Genomic DNA, 24,738 nt, shown 5'->3' with positions numbered 1-24,738 from the left:
CGTGGCGTGTGGGCGTGCCTGGCGCTCTGCACTCGTGCGTGTCATTACATCACACAATTTGAGCCAACAACGAATAGTTTTCCTGTTTTTCCTTTTCTTTTATTTCGTCCAACTATTGCCGACATTTGGCTTATCATCTGTCGGCATTATGAGCTGAGTAATAAAGTGGCACGCCTTCCAACTCCTTTCAGCCTTTTGTAAGCTGCAATTTGATAAACGTGCCAACATTAATGCTGCCTGTCAAGGAAACTCCTGCTGCTGCTACACTTGAAGTGGAATATTTTTCTGATCTGTTGGCTAAAGAATGGGCGAGCTGCTAAAGGAATACTCTATTTATTAAAGAGAAAATTGAATGCGAACTGCATTGAAAGGTCTCTATATAGAGTTATATAAATTGTAAATTCTTTAAATTTGTATATTCCTTAAATTCGTAAATTCTTTAAATTTTATTTTTGAAAACTTCTAGCTAAAGGCTAGCATACTCTCAGCTAACATATAACATCTAAAGTATTTTAATTTTTTTATAGTTTCTGAAATCTATTGAGCTGCTATCATCGCATACTTTTTGTTATTACTAAGGGACACTCAGGCTGTCAGCCTATGCTGGTGCTTAGATCTTATATTTCAGTTATCCATATCATATAGCTGCCAGTGCAATCCTAGTCGATAAGTGCTGATTATAACAATGAAACATAATAAAAATTAAGGAATAGAAACAAGCCAGGCAGAGTACTGTTGCACAGATACCTTTGTGTTGTTTGTTAATACCTTAATCAACGTGCTCTAAGCTGTTGCCTTTCATAATATAAAACTTTAAGTTAAGTTTGTTTAGTTACCTTTGTAACAATTAACCAAAATTATATAAGAAAAAGGCAAACAAAACGAGGCTTAAGGTAAACGATTATTTGCAGGGATTACACTTTACTGAATGAGATTTTGCTAGTTAGACTCTCTAGTGGGATATATTAACATAGAATTTCTTGACTTGAATTTCATGCTAAAATCAGAAACAAGCATAATCAGTCGACCTTAAAGAAGACTTCCGTCATACATACCACTTTTAGTATTTACACATTCTTCAAGACATGCCTTTAAAACTAAAAGTGGAAAAGTTAAAATTTCAATTTTTATTGATGTTAAAGAACAAAAATGAGAACTCAAGGAAAAAGAAACATATTAAGCTTACATCGAATAGACAAGCATATATATTCCAGTTTAACATATATAGAGTTAGTAAATTACAAAATCGTTAAGGATTAGTTTTGAATTAAAAATCCAAAGCCACAGCCGAAGTTAAGCTGCCTGAGCAAACTGTCATTTGCTTAGCTTTAATGTCTTCACAAATGTCTGTGGGAATGAAGCAACTGTTCAGCTCGGCAAGGTGTTCGACACGCCCACAAAATACCTGTATAATTTAGCAACTTAACTGGGCAAACAATAAATGCTTACGCAAAAAGAATTTTCATGAATTTTTATTTCTATTTTAAATTATAAAATCATACAGAATCTGATTCTTCCGAAATGATGTGCCAAAGTTAATTATCAAAATTCAATTTATATTTAAATAAAAATAATAAGAAATAAAAATTATCAATAAATTTATTTTTATTAATTAAAGAACAACAAGTTCATTTTAAGCGTTCATCCAGATTCATTTGCTTCATTATGATCATAACGCTGAAGGCGAACTTTGCCATCTAAAAATGTTGAGAAATATTTATTGTGCTCAAATTTATAGCCATATATATCTATATTTATATATAACTTTACTTACTTTAATGTTGCTAGCCATGGAGATGGGAAAGATGCCGGCGGCTATAAAGACAATTGGTTTTTGAGCGTGTTGCATGAAAATTATTAAAGTGGATTTATATTTGCTATCGGCATTAAGCCAGTTCGATTGGGCCAATATGTTTGACAAGTCCATGCTGTCTTCGGCGAGTAGGTCGCTGAGATAGCAGCAGGGAAACGATTCTAATAGCAAAGCAGCCATAAATAAAAACGATACGACGCGATGAGCGACATCCGTAGAAGATAATATGTTGAGTATGGTTACGCCCAGCACGATGCCAACCAATAGAAAATGTATGAAAATGGTGCCCGAAATAACTGGACGCAAGATCTCAGAGCAACTGAAATAAGTAGGTTATTAGCCAAAGAGCAAAACAGTTAACCTCAACTCTATATACTCACCTCAAAATCAGCTTATGGTGTAGAACGCAGTCAACGAGCTCCTCATAGTTATCAGCCTCGCCCTGCAGTGGGCCAGTGCGCAGGTTTTGAATATGATTTCTTAACACATCGATGTGGCCTCGCAATATGATAATAACTAATATTGGAAACGTGTCTACGAGCAATGCCGAAAAAACTATAAGAAAGAATAAGAGGTGTTCCAGTAGTGAATGCAATAATAAATGGATCAGTCCATTTCGCCAATCAAAGAACGGATTGTATAACATCCAGGGCGGCCGGGCATTCAGTATGCCAGTCATGAACGCAAAGGTCGCATAGGTCCTATATAATATGGCGTATACCAAAAAGATATAGTTGGCATCGGCAACGGCCTTGTGGATCCTACGACGATCGTTTTCCAGAGGCACCCGATCATCCATACGGTCGAGTACATTGTCGATCTGATTCATTCGTGAAAAGTTAAATAAAAGCAACACACTCGTTAACATTGTTCCGGTTGTATTAACGGTTAGTTCGATTACGCTAAGAAAATCATTCAGATTTAAAGTCGCAAAGTTGGCAACAAGGCTGAGGGCCATTCCAATTGGTATATACAACAGTGAGAAAGTGCCCACCAAAGTAGACCAAACTAGATATAGACAACGTTGAACACCCTCCCTCGGAGGTTTCCAACCAATGAACTTGACCGCCTGATAGAAATAGGTAAAAGATTCCTTGGAACTCAGCCTAAATTGAACCGGAGCTGGATATATCAATTGGAATATCCGTTTCATTGTGCAGAACAGAACTCTATCTCGTATAAGCCAGAACTGAAACTGGTCTTAGTCAGAAATACAAATATTCCAATTGGCAAACAGCTACCTCTGGGACAAGGCCAGCTGTTCATTTAATATGTCCATAGATGTCTAACACGCGCTAGGCCTCTAATTAGAGAAAGTGTCAAGTGCCAGTGTTGAATGGCGTTTGACATATCTGAAAGCCTTCAACGACTGTTATAATTATTAAAAGAAATATTTAAAATATTACTAAGTGAATATTTGATTAATTGCCAGAGTTTTCTAACTAAGTGATTGCTAAATCGATTAATCTACTGACTGAACTTTCAGTTACACCTGACTAAGAGCCAGAGTGCCTGAACAGTCATAACTGTATAACTGTATAACTGTATAACTGTATAACTGTATAACTGTATAACTGTATAACTGTATAACTGTATAACTGTATAACTGTATAACTGTATAACTGTATAACTGTATAACTGTATAACTGTAAAACTGTATAACTGTATAACTGTATAACTGTATAACTGTATAACTGTATAACTGTATAACTGTATAACTGTATAACTGTATAACTGTATAACTGTATAACTGTATAACTGTATAACTGTATAACTGTATAACTGTATAACTGTATAACTGTATAACTGTATAACTGTATAACTGTATAACTGTATAACTGTATAACTGTATAACTGTATAACTGTATAACTGTATAACTGTATAACTGTATAACTGTATAACTGTATAACTGTATAACTGTATAACTGTATAACTGTATAACTGTATAACTGTATAACTGTATAACTGTATAACTGTATAACTGTATAACTGTATAACTGTATAACTGTATAACTGTATAACTGTATAACTGTATAACTGTATAACTGTATAACTGTATAACTGTATAACTGTATAACTGTATAACTGTATAACTGTATAACTGTATAACTGTATAACTGTATAAATCCCTAGCTGTCTGACTGATAATAAGTCACCGGCTGTCTAACTGACTTGTGGACCGACTGACTGAAGGACTAACTATGAATGTGATAGATCAACAAAAGCATATGATTGTCATAGAAGAAGACACTGAAAGGGGACATTATTGTGGCAAGACGCAAGGCAGAGTCAAGAGGAGCTTTCGCTAACCTTGCAGCTGACTCAGTTAGCAATAATGTAATTAGAAATTAATTGAAATTTACAGCTGAAGCCAGTTAGGCTTAAATATTTATAAATATGCATTTGGCTGACAGATTAAATCAGTAATTATATCAAAGCCATAAGCCAAACATCTCAATGATCAGCAATGCTGTTATATGTGAGGCATGTCAAAGGCATCTGCATGCAGGCGATCAGCATCAGCATACGAGCGGGCGATGCAACTTTTACTGCTGCCATTGCCAGTTACAGTTAACATTATTAGCCCCGCCATTGAGAACAAGTCAGCAACGACAACAACTCGACTTGAACAACAACAACAACAACAACAACGAGAACAACTGCAAGTGGCCGCTTAATGACTTTAATAATCCTGTCACCGATCATTAAAAAATCTCTGGCGAACACACAAAAGAAATTCCATGGCAGCTCCAATCAAAATAAAGTACACGCTCTTCCTGCCACGGCGCTGAGAGTTTTGCGGCCAATTACAGTGGGGCCAGCGACATTGTTGGCCAAAAAAGAACAGCAACAGAGCAACAGAAACAAAAACAAAATGTGTGATCGCTGTTCTCACATGCTGCTGCTATTCAAATTTCTTTTAACAACATTTTAATGATTACTTCGGCAGACATTAAAACTCATTCAGGCATAATAAACATTAATAACACTTTAATCCAAGGGGCAAGGCGGTGGCTGGCTGCAGCTGCTATCAAAATAATCAGAGGAGCGGGCAGAGATCTGACAGTAGAAGAAGAGGGAGAAGTTGAAGTAGAAGATAAAGCAGTGGCAGAAGCAGAAGTTGAAGTCTAGTAGAAGAAACAGTGCATTCTGGAGTGCACTGTGGCCGCTAGCTTGGAATAAATAATAGAGAAACTTGTTGTTGCCTGGGCGCGTTGTAAGGCTATAAAAATGCATGTTTGCTAAATCAATGCAACAACTTGGGGGCATGGCAGCCGCAGCAGCAGCGACAGCAGTGGCAGCAACTGTGGCAGCAACTGTGGCAGCAACCCACATGCAGCCCGTTTGGACCTATGCGCACATGTGCATATCCTACTCTCTCTCGTTCTCTCGCTCTCTTTCTCACTCACTCTGTGTGTACCTGCCCACCTTTCGCTTGGCATCCTTTAGTGGCAAGCTCGGGCGGCTGTGTGCGATCTTGCCACTTACGTAGGCCGCGTGTGGCAGGTTGCCGTTGCAGCTCGTTGCATTGGGCTCAGGCCGGCATGCCCCATACCAAGGTCTTTCTAGCTTGCAGGCCAGATCAGTTTGCTTCCTAGTTGCATCGAGCGGCTTGATGTAATTGTGCGACCATGTGTGTGTGTGTGCGTGTGTATGTGTGTGTAGAAACTCGCCTGGTTCTTTGGCGGGTTCTAAATGTCGCTGTCCCTTGGACTGTGATGTGATTAGCCGGCTCAATTCAATTTCTTAGACTGTTTGCAACCAAATAAATCGTAAGCATATATATATATATATATATATATATATATATATATATATATATATATATATATATATATATATATTTTATATATTATCACAACAGTTTTTTAAAAATATGTTTAAAAAAATAAATTAATTTTAAAAAACTAATGAAATATAATATAAAAACAAGAAGATCTATATAATAAAATACAACACGTGACATATAAATAATAATCATTAAATAAAATATAAATAAATATATTTGAAATTAAAATAAAAATAATAAAATAATAAATCGAAATTCGGAAAATATACTTAAATATATAGTAATTTAAAAAATGAATAAAAAGCCCAATAAATGAGTTATTAAATAAATTTTTTATTTCTCCCCCTAAGAGAATAATTAATGAATTAATTAATTATAAAAATTTATGTAAGAAAAACAATTTTTATTTATAAAAAAAAAAAAATATAAATATTAATAAAATATATATTTTAAAAAATTAAATATAAGTGAGCCATTTAAAATATAATTAATATAAAATATAAAATATAAATAAAAACAAAATAATAATGAAAAGAAAATTGAAAAAAAAATAAATATATATTATATATCTATATATTATATATCTACTAAAATACCCTGTAAGTATTCCTGTGACCATATGCTATAGTGTATTAAAATTGTCTGCCATTTGCAGTTGGATTTTTATGGGATTCTATTACTTTTATTTCACTTATCAGGGAAACATGTTGCCGTTGCACGTGGCCCCCTGCTGCCTGCCTTGTTGCTGTTGCCTGTTGGCACAGGAAAATGGCAATGGTGGACGATGGTCCGCTATCTTTCGGTCTTTGGTCGCGTCTTATGGCCAACGACGAGTAGGTCCACCAAATACCATTTAGAATCTGGCATCTGGCTGCCCATGGGCTGAGACTCGGTCCATTCCGATCCGGTCTGGCATATTTAAAAGGTTACGTGTGTGCCTGTGTGTGTGTGGAGGGCTGGCTGAAGTTTTTTTTGTTCGCTTGCGTCTAATAAACATAAAATTCAATTTTCATTAAGCTGTTGTCTAGATCCCTTGGCTATTTACCGTTATGCAACTATAGGGCCTTCAAGTTGCGAATTATTTCAATAATGAATTCGCGATAAGCTCTTGCCCAAGGAATTCTTTCACTTGATAGTTGGAACGGGTCTGGAAGTCTGAGCCTCTGCCTCTGCCTCTCCGAAGGTTCTCAAGTGCGCAATTTTCTCACATGTGGGGAGAGCCATGGACCCGGGTCCAGTCGGGTCTCAAGTCAACTTGTCGTCCCTCCAAAAGTTGTAGATTTAAATGAACATGGCGCTGGCTGGGAATGGACAGTCGGACAGCGGCTAATGCCCAGGCCGACACACACATGCGTGTGTGTGTGTGTGTGTGCGTTGATCTTCCGCCTGGTTGTGGCTGCGATTTTACGCCGCGATTGCGGTTAGTTGCCCATAGAGCTGACACCGCTTGACGAACTTCATCATCGTGATGCAGCTGGCGATAATGAAGATTAGCAGCGGGCCAGCAAAAGATTCAGATTGCAGATGCATTCGCATCTGGCTCTTAACCCAAAAAACAAGTTTGCTGCAGTTGCAGTTGCAGTTGCCGTTGCCAATGTTGTTGCTGTTCCTGTTGCTGTTATTATTTTGCGCTGTTGTTGCAAGTGCAGCGCGGCAATATTTAAATTGTTTTATGCTTTGGAGTGCTGTTAGCCAGCCAGCTGCCCCTCCCTCGAGCTGCCCCATGCCCAACGCATGTCCTAATGCGTAAAGCAGCGCTCGGCTGGAGAGCAGCAGCTAACGCAATTGCTTCCTTGTTGGGCTTGGGATTTGCATCGTTGTTGTTGCCGTTGCCGTTGCCGTTGTCGTTGCCGTTGCTGCTATTTGAATTGCTGTTGCTGCAGCTACCGCCTGTACCTGCTTTAAATTTCCGTTTATGCCTTTTGAGTGCCTGTAAAACGTTAAATAAAATTTAAATTTATTGCACTGCCACAGCAGCGATTGACGTCTCCAATGCGCGCCCATATGGCCAAGTGGTTAGCCAGCTTCGAGCTGTGCTCAATGCTTATCTCAATTGCTTATGGCCAGCTACTACTTACCAGAATTGCTTGTTTTTTTGGGCCAGGCGCCAGGCGCGGAGTCCAGTTAACGCCACAAATGTGTCAACTAATCATGAAGTATAGCCAAGCTATGCAAAAGTTAAGTAAAACTTTATTCAATTAATTAGAACTGCTTAGTATTTGTATTTATAGCAATTAAATGTTTTTTGAGCTAACAAATTGTAATGAAATTTTTGGCTAATTTTTTTTTTAGTTTTTTTAACAGCATTCTAAAGTGCATCAGTATCCAGCTGTGTATCTAGATACTTTTACTATTGCAACTCTTTTAATATAACCAGATCTGATTTATATATGCAGCACATGCTTAAAATTCCTAGCCAAAATAATGCTCATATGTTTTAGAGTATGATTGTCAGCATAATAATGGCTGGACTTTACAAAATCTTTAGTTTAAGGGCTTATTAATTTCATAAGATTTTAGCAAAGATTCCAAAATTTCCAATTCATTTCTAATTCAGAAATTCTATAATTTTGTATATGAAATTTTTGTATTTTTTTTTTTTAGTTTTAATGTTTAGTTTTATTTATACTTTAAATATGTCTTCTAGATGGATACAGCTTTTTTTGTTAGGGGCGTGGCCGACCTAAAAAGACTATGTGCACAATTTAAAGCAAAGATTATTACAATACATTTAAAGATGCTCAGCTTAATCACTGTTACAGATAGATCATCAACTCATACGTTCCAACTCAAAAGGCATGAAAAATCAATTCACGATTCATGATTTAAAAAAAAAAAAGATTTTTTTATTTTTTTTGTTTTAAACATAAACTAAATGTTAGACGTTCTCACTTATTGTTTCGTATTAATATTTTTTTTAATAGCCAAAGACTCTAAGAAATTTTAGATTCATTCACTTAAAGCTTCACATGATACTAAATTTGTGTGAAGCAGGCAGCACGTAAAGTGAACCAACATGAAGCAATTATGATCTATGTGTTGTCTTAAATGTCTTAATTGTTTAATTTGGTTTAAAGTTGACAAAATGAAACTTGTCGCACAATAAGTTTAACTGTCTCAAAGTGTATAAATAAAGGCGTAACTTATCAAACTAGCAAAATTTCAAACCAACTTAAAACATTAAAATTTTGAAAATTTTATTAAGTTTCTACAAGGCACTTCCAGTTTATTAAAAAAATTAAGTTGTATAATTAAAATATGTAATTTTTTGTTGACTTTAGCTGCTCTGTTGAGGGAGCAAATCAAAATAAAATCTGGCATATTTGCTGCAGTTGCTGTTTGTCTTGCTGCCGCTAATGCCGCGTGGCAGGTTAGCTAAAAATGGGCATTAAATGCAAAATGAGGGTAACCACAACAGCAACAACAATTTTCCACTTGACTTGAGCGTTGCATTTAGAAACAAGTGGGCAGCAAGAGGCTGGCCAAAGCATTTAGCCGTAGTGTCGCCCCGCAGGAGTCGCCTGCTTCCTTCTGTTTTCTTCTCTGCTGTCTGTTTTTTTTTTTCTTTTCGATCTGCCCACATTTTTACCTAAAAGGCGTCCGCAGAGGCAGAGCCAAACTTGAAGCTGAACTCGAACCTGTTGCCTACTGAAATGTAAATCTTGATGGTAATTTTAATAGAAAAAGGCAACAAAACTCCGTTGCACGAGGCGATGGACGGGAGAGTGTGGAGAGGGGGAGTGCGGCGGGCTGGATGGTGGCAACAGACAAAGGCGCTGGGCATACAAAACGTTGGCTAACTAAGCGCTGGCACGGGATAACACTCCAGCAACAACAACAACAACAACAACAACATCATATCCCACACCCATGCGAAGCAGGCAACACCTAATGTTTATTGTGCCATATAAATGGCAGCATTTGCAGTTAAGCAATGTCCGCTGCTGAACGCATTCCTTGGCCAAAGTGGCTGCAACTCAGGTACATTGGCCCAATCCTATCTAGCCAGGCCTAGCCAAGCGCTGGGCCGTCGCCCGCTGCGAGCTGCGAGCTGCGAGCTGGACAAACCAGATATTGATAACGGCTCTTCGATGCTGTTACTTTGGAGCCGCATTGCATTGGGCCCTGGTTTGTTGCGAAGAAGCGACGCGTCGCAGCGTTTGGCTATCATGCAACATTTGTTGTACACTCGCCGTGCCACGTATATCTGTATATGTGTGAGTCTGTGTGTTGTGTTTTTTTCTTGCGCTTGGGCTGTTTGTTTTCGTATGAAATTAAACGACGCGCACAGGTGCTTGGCTCAAGAACGAAGAAGACATTCGCTTCAGGTGCAGTTGAAGCTCTAGCTGCATTTTATTTGCAATTATTTTGTAGCGCACTTTATTCTGTTAGCCAGAGAGAGCGACGAAGAGAGAGCGAGAAAGCGAGCGAGAGCTTTTATCAGCTAACTGGCCATCTTCGAGTGCGGCTTAGAAAAATTCTAATTTTACAGCGCAGCTGCGCGCCAGGCTGCACAGGGAACACCTCCTGGAGCCGCACAAATGTCTGTCCACTGCCACTGCCACCTTGCCCCCATCTGTGGCAATGTCGACCTGCCTGTCGCGCTGTTGGTGGCGCTGTTGGTGTTCATTACGCAAGAGGTTAATGCACCTATCCATCGCGCCACTCGCACTTGGCCAGCTACTGCTCAGCGCTGCTCTGCCCTGCAGTCAAGGCATTAAATCAAGACGAACTTGTTCGCTAATTGGTGCCGCCGTCCATGCTGTCCATGTATGTGCCACTTAGGGACAACAAAAATCAGCCAGCAACTTGGCCGAGGCTAAACCAAGCTCATATCTTCAATTGAATTTGAATATGCCAACGAGCGCGGCACAACTGTACTTGAAATCTATTTTGCTGCATAGCTTGAGAATTATCTAAAAATTCAGATTTGAGCAAATCTAAATTTTTTTTGAGCTGAATCTGCAGAGGCACAGAAAGTATTCAGTGCATCTGGCTACAGTGCCTAATCGATACTATGAATACTAAATGTTTTCTCCCTCACAAACTAGATATTTTTAATATTGTAATATCTAATATATATATATATATATATATATATATATATATATATTTTTTTTTTTATTTTAATTTAGTTCAATGTTTTGTTTTTCTTAAGGAATTTTGTTTAAGGAAATTAATGCCAAAAGTCTGACAATTAACTCCCATGCAATTTCTGTTAACATTTGTTCATAATTAGTTTGTTATTAACGTTTTGAAATAGCCTAAAAGCATGCAATAAAAAATGCTTACTAATAATATGACAAGGTTTCTAAATAGTGACAATTTAATGTCAATAGAATTTTAGAAATATATAAAAACATCTCAGAAATTTGTATTGCAAAAATAATTTTTAAAATTTTTCAAATATTTATATTTATATATATATTAATATTTATATTTATATTTATATTTATATTTATTTGTTCAAAAAGACAAAAGAGTATATTGGAATATTATTTGGAAGACATTGCTTTACAATTGTGCTCCTCTGATGGTAATTGGGTAATGCTCTGATTGAAACTAGATACTTGGCATTTGAAATAAGTTAGTATATGGCATTGCCTGATATTGCATTGGTACTAAAATTATATAAATGTTGGAAAATAGCAAATTTTTAGAAATATTATACTCTATTTGTACAATTAGCCTTTTGCAGTGTTGTAAAACGATATAATATTATGTATCAATCAATATTTTATTGGTTGCTCCCGATAGCCACATTATCTATTTTATTTATTAAAAATATTTTTTTTAATTTTAAAAACTAGAAAAAAATATTTTTGAATTTATTATAAAAAATGAGTAATAATTAAATATAAATGAATTAAGCTCACAACAAATTAAAAATTACCTAAAATGTGCCCTAACTCAACTTGTATCTTATTAAATAGCATTCAAATTAATGCTCCAAATGCCCAGACACATTGACTTAAACATGGAGATCTTATCGAAGCAAAGCTTCACACAGCTCTCTACAAGAAGCAAAAGCGGGCTAATTAATTTCCCAATCAATTTAATCGTTTCTATTATGTTAACGTCTCGATCGCATTATTCATCCGAAAACTTCTTAAAATATAACAAAAAGCAGAGCCAAAGACGCGCATCTTCACTAAAACTGTATCGCGTCATGGATTATGTAAGCGCTGAAAAAACATGTTTTACCAAAAAATAAAACACAAAAGCTTAACAAAATACAACAACTAAATATGCACAAACAAAGCGCAAAAATCTAAGCTTTGCGAAATAGCAAAGGTCGTCAAGCAAATCAGCAACAACAACAACAATAAAAATATAAAAAAAAAAAACAATAATAAAAAGCATTTGGCAACGATAACGAAAACGCTTTTGAAGGTTGTTCTCATGCAGCGGCCCAAACCCGAGCAAATACATTAACTAAAATACATTAATTAAATAAAACAAAAACAACAACCACAAATCGATGACTGCAACAAATGCTGAACAAATTTATTACAATTTAAGAAGAGGAAAAAATAGAAGAAACCAAAAGTTGGCAAAAATAAAAAAAACGCAACGAAAAAATAAAAACTTCCGTATTTGCCAAAAACATTATTGCCCATTGAAAATGTGTGTGTGAAGCTGGGGTATATTGGCTGCGAGCAGCCGTTTGCTCGATATAAATATTATAGCGCTTGCTTCTATCACTCACTCACTCTCTTCTGCCTCTCGGCTTGCGCCTTCAGATTGTGTTTGTCTCTTATGTCACTCAGACTCTCAGCAGAGTTTCGCTTATATAAATTGAGTTAAGGTACGCTCAGCTTTATCATAGCTTAACATTAGAAATCAGCATAAAGAACAAGAAACAGCTGTCACATCACACAAAAGAACAGCTATAAATCTCTCAATAAATTAAAAAACATCAAATATTTATACACATACTAAAAAAACCGGAATCTTTCACCCATTCAATTTCTTTATTATAATTTAGTTTATTTGCAGACTAAGAAGATTCAGAGTGCTTATATTTAAATAGAATACTACGGAACTTTCCCTCTTCTTCTTCATCAAAAACTTTCACAGAGATCTTCCTTAAATATCTTTTTCTCTAATATAATATATAGCAGAATATCTTTGAGATGCATGAATACAAGAAGAGGAAAACTAAAACTATCTCAAAATAATAATATGAAAAAGAAGGAGGAAAAAAGCTGATTCCGTTTCCTTTCCTTAGTGCAATAACTTTCATATTTCCCTCCAACATACTGCAGGTATCTTCTAGTCGATCACAGCCCACTGCAGTTGTCTTAATATCTTAGCTTTGTTGTTGTTTTGCTCTACGATATTTAACTATAAATTACGCGACGACCTGTCGTGGCATTAGGTGCAGCCGGGTCGAGGGGCGGGCCAGTTGGGGGCAGGGCGGTGTCGTGGGGCGTCTGCTGAGGGCAGCGCGTATAATTTTGGCAAAGTTAACGAAGGTCTGGCGCTCGGCAACAGGGGCCCCCACTAGACCAGTTTTTAAATTACATGCAAAGCATTCAAAATGCAAACTAAAACATTTATTTTATTTGCTGTTGCTGCTGCTGCTGCTGTTGCTGATGTTGTTGTTGTGGTTGTTGCTGTCGGTTTTTGGCGACGTGTCTTCCTGCGTTTATGTTTTGTTTGTGTGTATCAAATGTTAAACAAAATGCAAACAGCGCACCAAAAAAAAATCAACAAAAAAATAAAATAAAACAAAAGCAATCAAAAGCAACAACAACAACAACAAACTAAAATTTGTTTTCAAGGGCAAATGTGCGAATTTTTTTGAGTATCTTTTTTCGCCTTTGTTGCGGCTGTCAACGTTGCAATGCGTCTTAGCTTCGAGATACACTGAAACTTAGAGCAATTGAACTTGGGGCATTTGACTTGTCACAGTTTCAGATAGTTTTTGTGATCAGATATATTATGTTATATAATACTAAATTAATATACATACAAATATTTTATGTATTATTAACTAGAAATACAAATTAAACAAGAAATATATTTTTAAAAAAATGAAGCCAATTTTTTTTTAAAAACAATATTTTGATAAATAATAAGCTTTAAAAAAAATTATTTTAATATATTACAAGTCTTTCAAAATGCGTATTATTTTTATTTAAAAAATATATAATTTTTAATCTATATATTTCTTTTTACTTGGAATTCTATGGCACTTATTAGGAGCATATAAGAAAATTTAATAAAATATATACATATATATATGAAACAGAAAAATATATAATTTTACATAAATAAAAATTACAAAATAGAAAAACTAATTTTGAAAAATGTATAATAAATATTCTAAAAATATTTGAATATAATACAAAAAAATTATAAAATTTATAAAATGTGTGAATACAATTTTTAAGAAATATGTATAAAATGAGGCACAAAATGAATATATATTTTTATATGCATCTTTTTGGATCTTCAGCTAGTCATTTATTAAAAGTATGCCAAAATTAGCAAAAGCAAAGCTAAATATTTATATATGCCAATTCAGTGATAACTGCACAGCTCTTCAGTTAATTTAAGTGTATTTGCCAGTCGTAGACTTATCAAGTTTCGAGCGCAATTTTCAGTTGATTTTTATAAATGGTGCGGCGCCAATTCCGAAATGCTTTTGTTTTCTGGGTAAAAACTCAACTGAAGCGCTTTAGATTTATGCGCACAGGCAATTAAATTCATTAAACGAAATTTATGAGCAGCTCAAAATACTTGTGGGTGACATAATTGAGTGCTGCCTGGCAGCATCTTCCAAAGATCTGCAACTTGCCTAAGTCGGTTCATTAGCCAGGCTGCAGGAATTCAAATGTGCGTAAACAATATCTTTATGGGGAATTTCAAATTGGGCTAAGTAAATTACGCACATTCGACTAAACCAAACAATGTGCATAAACAAAAAGAACATTAGCCGTGGGGTGTAATCAACTGCCTAATGCCCGTTCAAGGATGGAAAGTTGCGAATGATATGTTTATGAATAACTGTTCAGAGACAGTTTTCTTAAGGCTTTCTGTCAAGTTTGAGTAGATAAACTTTTAAGCTTGAAGAGATACACATTTTTCTCTATGTACCACGCCTCATTGTAAGTGTTGCCTTCAATCTATATAAGAAATTCTATCATAGAAGAATTTATATATTTATGTTCACGCATCTTCATATACTTTAGATCTAGTCCGATACAGAAGTATGTTTCCTCTAATCTTTATAAGACCCACTCCCATAGAAATGTATATATAAGCAAGCTCAAGTCCTTTTTGATATCAGAATATATATATATATATATAGCTGGCAGCAACTCCTCAGCTTTGCTTCCGCATTCAACCCAATACGCCCTGATCGCCCTGCTGGCGAGCATCAACACTTTGTAAGGCAAAGGCAAACACGCATGTGCTCTTTATTTGTAGGCAAGACCCCAAATACGACCGCAGCGTGTAATATTTTCGCTATAATCAAAATTGAGGCGATAAAAACCATATTGTTTTCGGCTAGGTGTGCATATGGCGCCCTACTTTCGGCTGGGTTGCCACTAGCTAATCGGCTATATATGTTATACATATAAATTTTGGCTATATGTATATATACTTTTCATTAAAGTAACACACATAAATATCAGCTACTTTTTTCGAGAAAATTTAGGGCAGCTACAGGCGTTTATTTGTAAAACAGGTTGTTGTTGTTGCTGCTGCCGTTGTTAGCCGAATAAAAGAAAACACATGTGTGCAAACTTTTACCAAATGCTAAGTAAATATAAAAAAAATGGAAGCAGAATCGAAAAGTTAAACAGTATTTGCCAAATGTGCGAATTGCAAAAGAATTTTGCCCATATACAAAGCAGAAGCAAAGCGCGTTACGCATACGCAGCGTGGGCCCAAGAGAGACGCGCTGCTTGGTAGCCGCGATAAACAACTGAGAGATTCGCAACTGCAATAATAGCAAACAAGAACTCACTTTCATTACATATCTTTAGATATATACAGACATTTTTCTATATAGAATAGTTTACTAACAAGAGAGAGAGAGAGAGGGAGAGTTCATGATTGATAGCTCAGATAAGATATGCGCAAATCGTTTTGCATTATTTATTGCTTTATCATGGCAACAGGTCAGAAGATAACAAACGCTGTTCAAAACTGATTTGAAAAGGGTATATTCGGCTTCAGACCCAACTTGAAATAAGAGACTTCAAATATGGTGTTTATAGCTGAGTATCCCTCAGGTCTTTCTGTAGATGTTTAATGTGTCATATCGTGCACTGCTCTAGCCTTTACAATCTAAACGCTATAGAAGCACGACAGACTTGAAGTAACTTGAGTATACGCTATGTAAGAGTTTACTGTGCTTTGTACACTTCTAGTGGAACAATTCGCTATGACGGTAAAAGCTGATTGAGATCTTCCTTAAGATTAATGGGTTATTCCCATGGAGGCCCAAAATTTTGACAAATCAGTTGCTGTTGACCTCCTCTATAAATTGCCTAAAACATGTATTATTTATTTAGGCATGACACACCAGCAAAGATCTTTGTCTTCTACTATCTAGAGTAAGGATCTGCAAGGCATCATGTATCTTCAAGTATTTGCAATAATTATTTACCTATTCTAATGATAAGACTTGGGGCATGGCATCAGATATAAACAAACTTTAATTGTTTTTGGATCCATAACGAGTATTATGCAGCCAATAACACTCGTTTGGAATGTTCTAACTTGTTTTTACTACAGTGAGTAATAATACAGAGTGATAATTTGCATGCTTAAACGTATTATTTTTAGCGATAATTAATTAATTTTATGTAAATAATGTAATTTTTAAATATATAAAACAAATTTTATGTGGAAACAATAATGAATAGTAGCTTTAGAAATTAAAAAACCAAACATGGCAATAGAAACACCGACATAGTTGTGCTAGTTCCGCACTACTCTTTCTGTTTCGTTTCCATGTTTCTTTTTTCAATTTCAAAGCCTTTACAAGAAAATTCATTTTGAGCGAAAGTAACGGGTTTTTTTTAAACTAATTTCCTTACATTATTTTCCTTATCTTTTTCAACTTAAAAAATATCTTTTCATTTAGTTAAAGCTTTGTGTTGTGCAGCGCTACTATTTTTATGAACAGCTATACATATTCATAAACATTTAAAATATTTATCAATTTATTTTGTTAATATAATAAAACAAATCTGCCTTTGCATTCACTTTCTGTTAAGCTGCATCTGATTAACCTGAAAACAATTTTAAATATGTTTTTTGCTAGATTTCCTATGACAGTCTTAAGCATATCTAATGCTCTTTGAGTTTTTTCTTAAATGAGCTACCAATTGATGAGCTCTTTTTGTTTTGTTAAGCTGCAATCAAGGGTCGCTTGAGTTCTTCTTGCTTCGAAAAGTAATTTAAAAAGCAAAGGAAAAATGTTCAAGTAAAATATTTGCTAACTGAGGAGCCCAACCGTCGCCCAATATCAAATTTGGCAGCGGCATGCCCTTTTTTTACAAGCAAGCTTCGTTTTTTAATACCCTGTAGCTATGGAAATATGATGGATTGAATGGATGAGCAGCTGAGTAGATATAGCTTGGAAATTTTCTAGTTTATAGAGAAGAATTTTGAGTATTTAATATGAATATTTATAATTGAATTTTTAACTTGAAAATTTTCATTCATCAAGGAAAGTTTTACAACTATATCATATATAAAATAAAATATAAAATATCATATATAAAATAAAAGTTAAGCCAGCAACCACAAAGTTTAGCTGCAGACAAAGCCTTCGATAACTTTGTTCAGTGCCACTCGTAACTGAGTTACAGGGTAACGCCATGTGTGCTTAACTATTATTTGCTTGTTGTAGTTGCTGGTTGCCTGTGGCTGGTGGTTGGCATGGCCTGGCCTGACTTGGAGCTCTTCGCGAGCCACACAACAAATGCAAACAGGCAAAGTTTGTTTTGTCATTCGTTCGTTGGCAGCGCCAGCAGAAGCCAAGCAAAACGTTGCCAATGATTACGACAAATGCCGAAACGACCTTGCCAATTACTGTTTGCGGCACGCCTCCCTCCCCCGTCTCCGCCCCCGACCACATATAACCAACAGCTAGCCACAAAATTTGTACGTTGCGCCGCGCTGTTTGCGTATGCGTGGCGAATGCTCAGCTATGTGTGCGTGTGTGTGTGTATGTTTAACTAAGCAATGTTAAAGGTTAAATGCAAACCTTAAAAATTATTGACGCTACACATTGCGCGCTCTTTAAAAGAGCGCCCCTTCAATCAAACCAAAAAACATGCATAAATTTACAGATACTTTTTATTTAAATGTATTTCATATGCCAACGTTGTATGTATGTGTGTGTGTATGTGCCACGCTGCTGAAAAAAAAATAGCTTGCAAATAATTAGCGCAAATTTGACGCCAGTTGCTCAGCGCCGAGTGCGTGCGATCGCAGCGTTTGAGTACGTGTATCTATGAGATACAGCTGTGTATCTTTGCCTTTTACATGAGAGTCGGGCACACAAAGAGAGTGAGAGAATGCGCAGGCCTGACTGTGTGTGGAGCGCTAGAAAAATGTGAGAGAGAGAGAGTGAGAGAGAGCGCGCGTGTTAGAGTGCGAGAAAGAGAGAGTGAGTGCGCGAGAGCAAGCGATGAGCTTAGGCGCGCAAAATTTTTGCACAAAACGTGGATAGTTGGCAAACGGGCGATCTATGCGCGCTTTTTTTTTTGCTGTGGCATCTTTTGTGTGTGCTTTTCGCAAAGTTTACGCACACAGCCGCTGACTAGTTGGGCCAGCAGCGGTGGCAGAGGCAGCAGCGACAGCCACTTAAGAGCTGTTGCGCACATGTGCCGCAAGAACTGAATAGCACACACACACACACACACAGAGAGAGCTGGGAAACCGGCATGTCAGGAAAGCTAGCTAAGCGATCCAGCTAGAGGCACGAAGCGCACTCGGACTTTGGTTCGGACTTAGACTTAATCTAAGTCAATTCTAATGCATGCATGCAGACACTGCTCAGAGAGCGAGACATGTGCATGCAAGAGCGAGAAAGAGAGAGAGAGAGAGAGAGAGAGAGCGTGACTGAGTGGCAGAGGCAGCATGAGAATGCGAGAGCAATTGCAGTTTGCCAGCTTCAACATTTGCCACATGCGGCGGCGACGACGACGACGCTCTCAGCTGCAACTGCTGCCACTGAGACGCTGCTGCTATTGTTGTTGTTGTTGTTGTTGCCTTTGCTGCTGCTGAACGTGTTCTTTTTAGACTTTTAGCATTATTTGCAGCATTTGCAACGAACACTCGCTAAAAACAACTGCAACCGCAACGTTGTGGCACGCGTTTCTATCGCAACAAGAAATAAAAATAAAAATAAAAAAATAGAAAAAAATTAGACAACAAACTTAGTCTTAGACTAAAAGCCCGCAAGTGGCCAAACGGTCAACCAGTGCTAAAAAAAAACAAATAATAGTGACAATCGGCTCAAATCGGTGCAATATACACGATATATATATCTAACAAATATAAACAAACCAAAAGAGCTTGCAACATGTGCCGCGCAACTTTGAACTTTGAATGAGATCATCGGCTATTTAAGCCAGGCACACACACACACACACCCACACACACACACCCACACACACACACTCGCACACTGGCAAAGTATGTGGGAGTCTCAAATTTTGGACTTACTAAAATACAAAAAGTTCTCTAGCTTCCGGAGAAGTTGAAATTTTCCAGCGAACAAACAACTTTTTGGCGCCCAAGTGAAAACATTTGCATACGACTTATTTGCAGGCATACTTTCGCACTAATGTAATGCTATATATCACTCAAAAAGAAAATAATATTAATTTAGTATAGATTTCGATAGAAAATTCAAATGTGATAACGCGGAAAGCACAACAACGGCGATCAAACCAATGCAAATTGTGAATTGTGCGAATTTGCGCTAAAACAACAAAAGCTGCTAGCACAACAGAGCCCAACACGCCCACAGGCACGCCCACAAGGCGCAACTTGCAAACAGCTGATGGGGAGCACAGAGGCAGCAGCAGCAACAGCAGCACAGATCCTCATCATACCCAAAAGTATCTGTCAGTTCCTTTCAGTTTCTAAACATGTGAGACGCACATTTTGCATGGTCTCAGGCAATTCCAGGGAATTAAAATGATATGAGAGATTGAGACGGAGACTGTGACTGGGACTGAGACTGAGACAGAGACTTTTATATATATATATATATATTTTGGGGGGATGATGATGAACGGAACAGCAAAGGAGACAAAACGAGACTTACACAGACACACAGGCACACACTCGAGGCAGATATAAAGCCAAAGATCGGGTACTAGGTTAGCAGGCAAAAAGAGGAATAGGAATAATGAAAAGCAAAAAAAAAATAACAAAAATAAAAAACATACAAAATGCTCTTAAGCAGACGAGCGGCTGTCGCCGAAGAAATTCGCAAATTGCTCGTTTGAAAGCGAAAACCCAGCGTCAGATACACAGACAGCTCACAGATACAGCTACAGCTACAGCTCACAGATACAGATACAGATACAGGCAAAACAGATCGCTGCTGTAAGCGCCTTCAAGGGTGAGCCAACAGCAGCGACTGCGACGCCGACTGCGTGTCGTGTCCAATATGCCCTTGATCGTAGCTGCTGCTGCTTAAAATGTCGCGACTGCGTAGCTGACAGCAGCAGCGACTGCAGCTGAGACAGCGGCAGCGGCAGCGACAGCGGCAAAATATCTGTAAGCTTTGCCAGTCCCTTGCCCATGCCCGATCCGTCCCAGCCCCGAATTTTGGCAACACACAGAAAAAGAAAATATACATACTTATATACACATATTATATGTATATATATGTATGTATATATTTATAAAGACAAGCATAAAGAGCGTTTGCCGTCCGCCTTTAGATACTCGCATTTTTGCTCAGTTTTTTTTGCGCTTTTGTGCTTTTAAATTATGTTATTTATTTTGTTTACTTGGGAATTGGGAATTGGCAAGGGTCTGTCGTACAGCCAGTCGGCGTTACGTGCTGCTGCGGTACGCTTTGCTTGATTTTGTTGCTTATTTGTTGCCGCAAGAACATATTACAAGCATGTCCAAAGTGTATCCGTATCCGTCAGATACACAAGTCCAAGCTACTAATTAGCCAAACAGTACGCGCTCTTTCTCTTTAATTCTACTATCTACGCCCCTCTCTCTCTCTCTCTCTCTTCCTCTCACACCCTCTCCCTCTGTCTGTCTTTAACGAATTGTGTAATAATTTTTGCCAAAATGCCAGCAACAACAAATAATAATTCGCGTGTTCTTCACAGCTCATAAAATTTTTTAGTGCCGCTCGCGTAGGAAGTCGCACGTAGGCAAACCCGAACGTTAGAATGCGCGTGTGTATTCCAGATACAGTAAAAAGATACAATACAAATAATTGATTGGTGCAAAAATTGTAAAAAATTGAACCGTTAGATACTGCAGCTGACCAAAAAAAAAAGAAAGAAAACAACAAATTACAAAAGTCTCAAATACTCAAGTCAGATACTCTTCGCTTTGTACCTCGAGCCAACCCAAAGCGTTGCAAATGTTATAAAAAAAAACATATAATTGACAAGGTTTTTTTACGGAAATGACCAGGTGCGTGTTGATACGTTAACTATTTATTTGTAATTAATTTCTACACGTGTGTTATGTTTGATAAATATTTGAAAATATATATATCTTATGTCAAGTATTCAAATTCTGAAAAATATTAGACTTACAGAAATATTTATAAAAGTTGTTTTTAATGATTTGACGAAGTTCTTATCTACTTATTGAGGTATATTGAGGTACATTATATACATATATTTATATGCATATAAACTGTGTATGGGTATATATAACTTTGCCTATATCAATATAGATATATGGAAAAAATTCTTATTTTAGTCAAATTCATGCACGACTAACTTTAATAGGTATACAATTTTAATTATTTTTTTTTAATTATATTTTAGTTTTTGTTGTGTTATTTATTTATTGTGCTGTTTTTTTTTTGGTTTATTTATTATACTTATTTTTTTATTTAAAATATTTTTTTTTTTATATTTATCTATTTTATTTGTATTTATTTATTTTTGTTATTTTATATACTTTTTACAGTTTTTATTATATATTTTTCATTTCATTATTTTAGTTATTGTTTTTTAATTATTATTTTTATTTTTTCATTTTGTTTATTTATCTAATACTCTCAAATTTTAATATTTATTTTATTATACCCTGATCCCATTAAAAATGGGAAATCAGGGTATAATGGTTTTGTGCAAATGTATGTAACAGGCAGAAAGAGGCGTGGCAGACCCCATAAAGTATATATATTCTTGATCAGGACGACAAGCCGAGTCGATTGAGCCCTGTCCGTCTGTCTGTCTGTCCGTCTGTCCGTCTGTCCGTATGTGTGAACGCGTGGATCTCAGCATCTATAAGAGCTAGAGACTTGAAATTTTTTTTGTAGGTCCGTGTATAGCACGCGCATAGATGAAATGTTTTTTATTGTTTTATTTTATTTTATTTATTTATTTTTTTTTTTTTTTAGTTATGAAGTGGCGGTGTTGGTAGAGTTTGTGCACGTTGCGCAAATAATCCGGGTTCGAATCCTGGTCTCGCAATGTCGATTTTTATTTGTTTTCTTTTTTTTTTAATACTCGATACAAACTACGGAAAATATTACAAAACTCAAAGGACTGCGATCAGGGTATCTCCTAGTCGGGCACCCCGACTAGAGCTTTCTTACTTGTTTATTTATTGACCTTTAGGCAACCGTGCTAAAAATATTTTGTAAAAAAGAAAATTAGAAACTAATTGAATTTTTCAAAATATTGCGTATACGATAAATAATTATTTATAGAACTGTTACTTATCAAACCCTTCTCAAGGCAAAAACTAATTTTTGTTGTGGGCATTAATTTTTAGTATATTGCTTTTTTTTGGATTCTAATAACAGGTTTTTTACAGTAAAGAATTTTGTTATTTAAAATAATATTTATGTTATACAAAATAAAATTTAAGATAGCTACCATAGACCAACAGCAAGGCACTCACTCGCTGTACAAAACAACCAATTTGGGATATTCATATCTATATACGAAAGGTTTTCTAATTTTTACATCTATTCCAAGATCTTTAATGTCTTTAGCTAAAGTAGCTAGAATAGAGACATTTAGATTCTGCGAGCAGTTCGAAGTTCGTACTTTTCTCACAAAAGATCTCCGACTAAATAATATAAATTATGATTTTAAATATTACTAATTCACATATTAATAAAGCCAGCTGAGCAAAACTTGTACAACAATTTGCAATGCTGGTCAATTATAGTTGCATTGGCCAACTTTGTTGGCCCGCATCAAGTTTACAGCGCCCAGTTGGATATCAATTGAGCACATAAAATTTGCTCCAACTTGGGTGGGGTTAGAGCTGAGAGCTCTGAAAGTCGTCTGCCCGCGCCCAGCTGCTGGCAGCTGTTGCCAAATCAATTCCAATTTAGTCAAGGACAAATTGGCTTTAACTGGGGCTCAGCTGGGCGACGTCATCAGTTCCAAATAGATGAAATAGTAAACAAAAAATTAAGTATACGCAATGCTAATTGAATAATTTGAATTGTTGCACCTACAACGACTGCAGATGCTTAATATAGTTGTTGCAATTCTTGTTGTTGTTGCTGTTGTTGTTTTAGCAACAGATATTTTGACAGCTCTGGCTAAGCCGACGTGGGCGCAGGCGTGCCAACTGCTCTTGTGGGTGGCAGCAACAGCAACAGCAGCAACGACAACATTTACTTCGTTTTCTAATCAATGCAAATGCACATTTTTGGTCAATTGAGCTCAAATGTAATTTATAACATTTAACAATATGCGAATGCCTATTTGTTTTTGTTAGTTTAAACAAATGGCAATACGCTATGGCAGAAAAATAGCAAGTGATGTCATCCTGCAGCTGGCTCGATTGCTGCTGCTGCTGCTGCTGCTGCTGTGACAGACACCCGGGGTCAGGTTAAAGTTGAATCATTTGTTTGTTAAGCGAACACGATTTTTCTTTTAGCACACATTTTCGATATTGCCTGCTAATTAATTGAAAGCCATTTTATCGCAGACACAAAAGCCGACTGGCCATCAATTTCACACAACAACAGCAACTGCAGCAGCAGCAGCAGCAACTGTTGCTATTATTATTACGTTATATTGCAACAATGGGCAACAATTGGGGGCAATATGCGCAGCGAAGATCGCCTCGGTGGCAGCTTCTAACTGCGCTTTTTGTTAACATTTCAAACACGCCCACGACACAAAGCGCGCAAAAAAAGGCCAAAAATAACTGGCACAGGCTTCGCCCCGGCAAAGTCCTCCAACGAAACAAAAGCGAAAACAATAACAACAACAATAGGCATAACAAAAAGTAAGAGTGGATGACGTGGCAGATACCCTGTAATTAGCGAGAAGCTATGTAAGACACTTAGAGAAGTTGCTGTGGCCACAGAAGGTATTCATAATTGATCTAATGGTTGATCTATGTGGGGTATGAAGGGATGGCTTGTATAGAGATTTATACATAAGAAGCTTTGCGTAGCTCTCTGTATATATTACAAACTGAACATATGTTTATACATAGGAATATTTTGAGCATAATAGATATAGCTATGGATATAGTTAGATAAATATATAGTTAGATAGATAGATAGATAGATAGATAGATAGATAGATAGATAGATAGATAGATAGATAGATAGATAGATAGATAGATAGATAAATAGATAGATAAATAGATAGATAGATAGATAGATAGATAGATAGATAGATAGATATATAGATAAATAGATAGATAGATAGATAGATAGATAGATAGATAGATAGATAGATAGATAGATTTATAGATAGATATATAGATATTTAGATAGTTAGATAGACAGATAGATAGCAAGAAATATAGAGTATAGATAGATATATAGATAGCTTGGTAGATAGATAGTTAGATAGATATATTGATAGATAGGTAGATAGACTTAGAGAGATTTCTCAGGTATTTCTGCTTTGCTACATTAAATTAAATAGACATTTATAGATGCCTGGAGAATTATAAGTG

At 36.4% G+C, this 24,738-nt stretch overlaps 2 protein-coding genes across 9 annotated transcripts in view; one reads left to right on the top strand and one right to left on the bottom strand.

Moving 5' to 3' along the window:
* The window catches only part of LOC111592945 (sex determination protein fruitless), a 122,924-nt gene that overhangs the window by 12,822 nt on the left and 85,364 nt on the right, over nt 1-24,738 (top strand). For 5 of the 8 annotated variants that reach the window (XM_030224899.1, XM_030224898.1, XM_030224897.1 and 2 more), the window contains exon 1: nt 20,943-21,255. The exons of 1 other annotated variant lie outside the window; for it this stretch is intronic. In XM_030224899.1, coding sequence (XP_030080759.1) covers nt 21,248-21,255 — 8 coding nt within the window. In that variant the 5' untranslated portion in view covers nt 20,943-21,247. Of the gene's footprint in view, nt 1-19,260; nt 19,704-20,655; nt 20,668-20,942; nt 21,256-24,738 lie in introns of those variants that run through there. 2 more of the 8 variants (XM_023305413.2, XM_023305415.2) reach the window with 2 other exon arrangements.
* LOC111592948 (odorant receptor 59b-like) lies at nt 1,629-2,642 on the bottom strand. Its single transcript, XM_023305425.2, has 3 exons — nt 2,194-2,642; nt 1,775-2,132; nt 1,629-1,697 (listed from the first exon to the last, which is right to left on the bottom strand). Exons 1-3 carry the CDS (start codon nt 2,640-2,642, stop codon nt 1,629-1,631), a joined length of 876 nt encoding a protein of 291 aa, XP_023161193.2.

This window comes from Drosophila hydei, unplaced genomic scaffold, assembly GCF_003285905.1.
Source record: "Drosophila hydei strain 15085-1641.00,03,60 unplaced genomic scaffold, DhydRS2 tig00008119-arrow-pilon, whole genome shotgun sequence".
Taxonomy (NCBI): domain Eukaryota; kingdom Metazoa; phylum Arthropoda; class Insecta; order Diptera; family Drosophilidae; genus Drosophila; species Drosophila hydei.
The sequence above is the reverse complement of the archived record's forward strand: the minus strand, read 5'-3'. Positions and strand labels throughout refer to the sequence as shown.

Bases quoted from the DNA above. Each gene is read 5' to 3' on its own strand.
- LOC111592948 (XM_023305425.2), bottom strand. From the start codon at position 2,642: ATGAATCAGATCGACAATGTACTCGACCGTATGGATGATCGGGTGCCT. The intron at 2,133-2,193 runs GTGAGTATATAG...TACTTATTTCAG, and splicing joins CACCATAAGCTGATTTTGAG to TTGCTCTGAGATCTTGCGTC. The intron at 1,698-1,774 runs GTAAGTAAAGTT...CAACATTTTTAG, and splicing joins CCATGGCTAGCAACATTAAA to ATGGCAAAGTTCGCCTTCAG.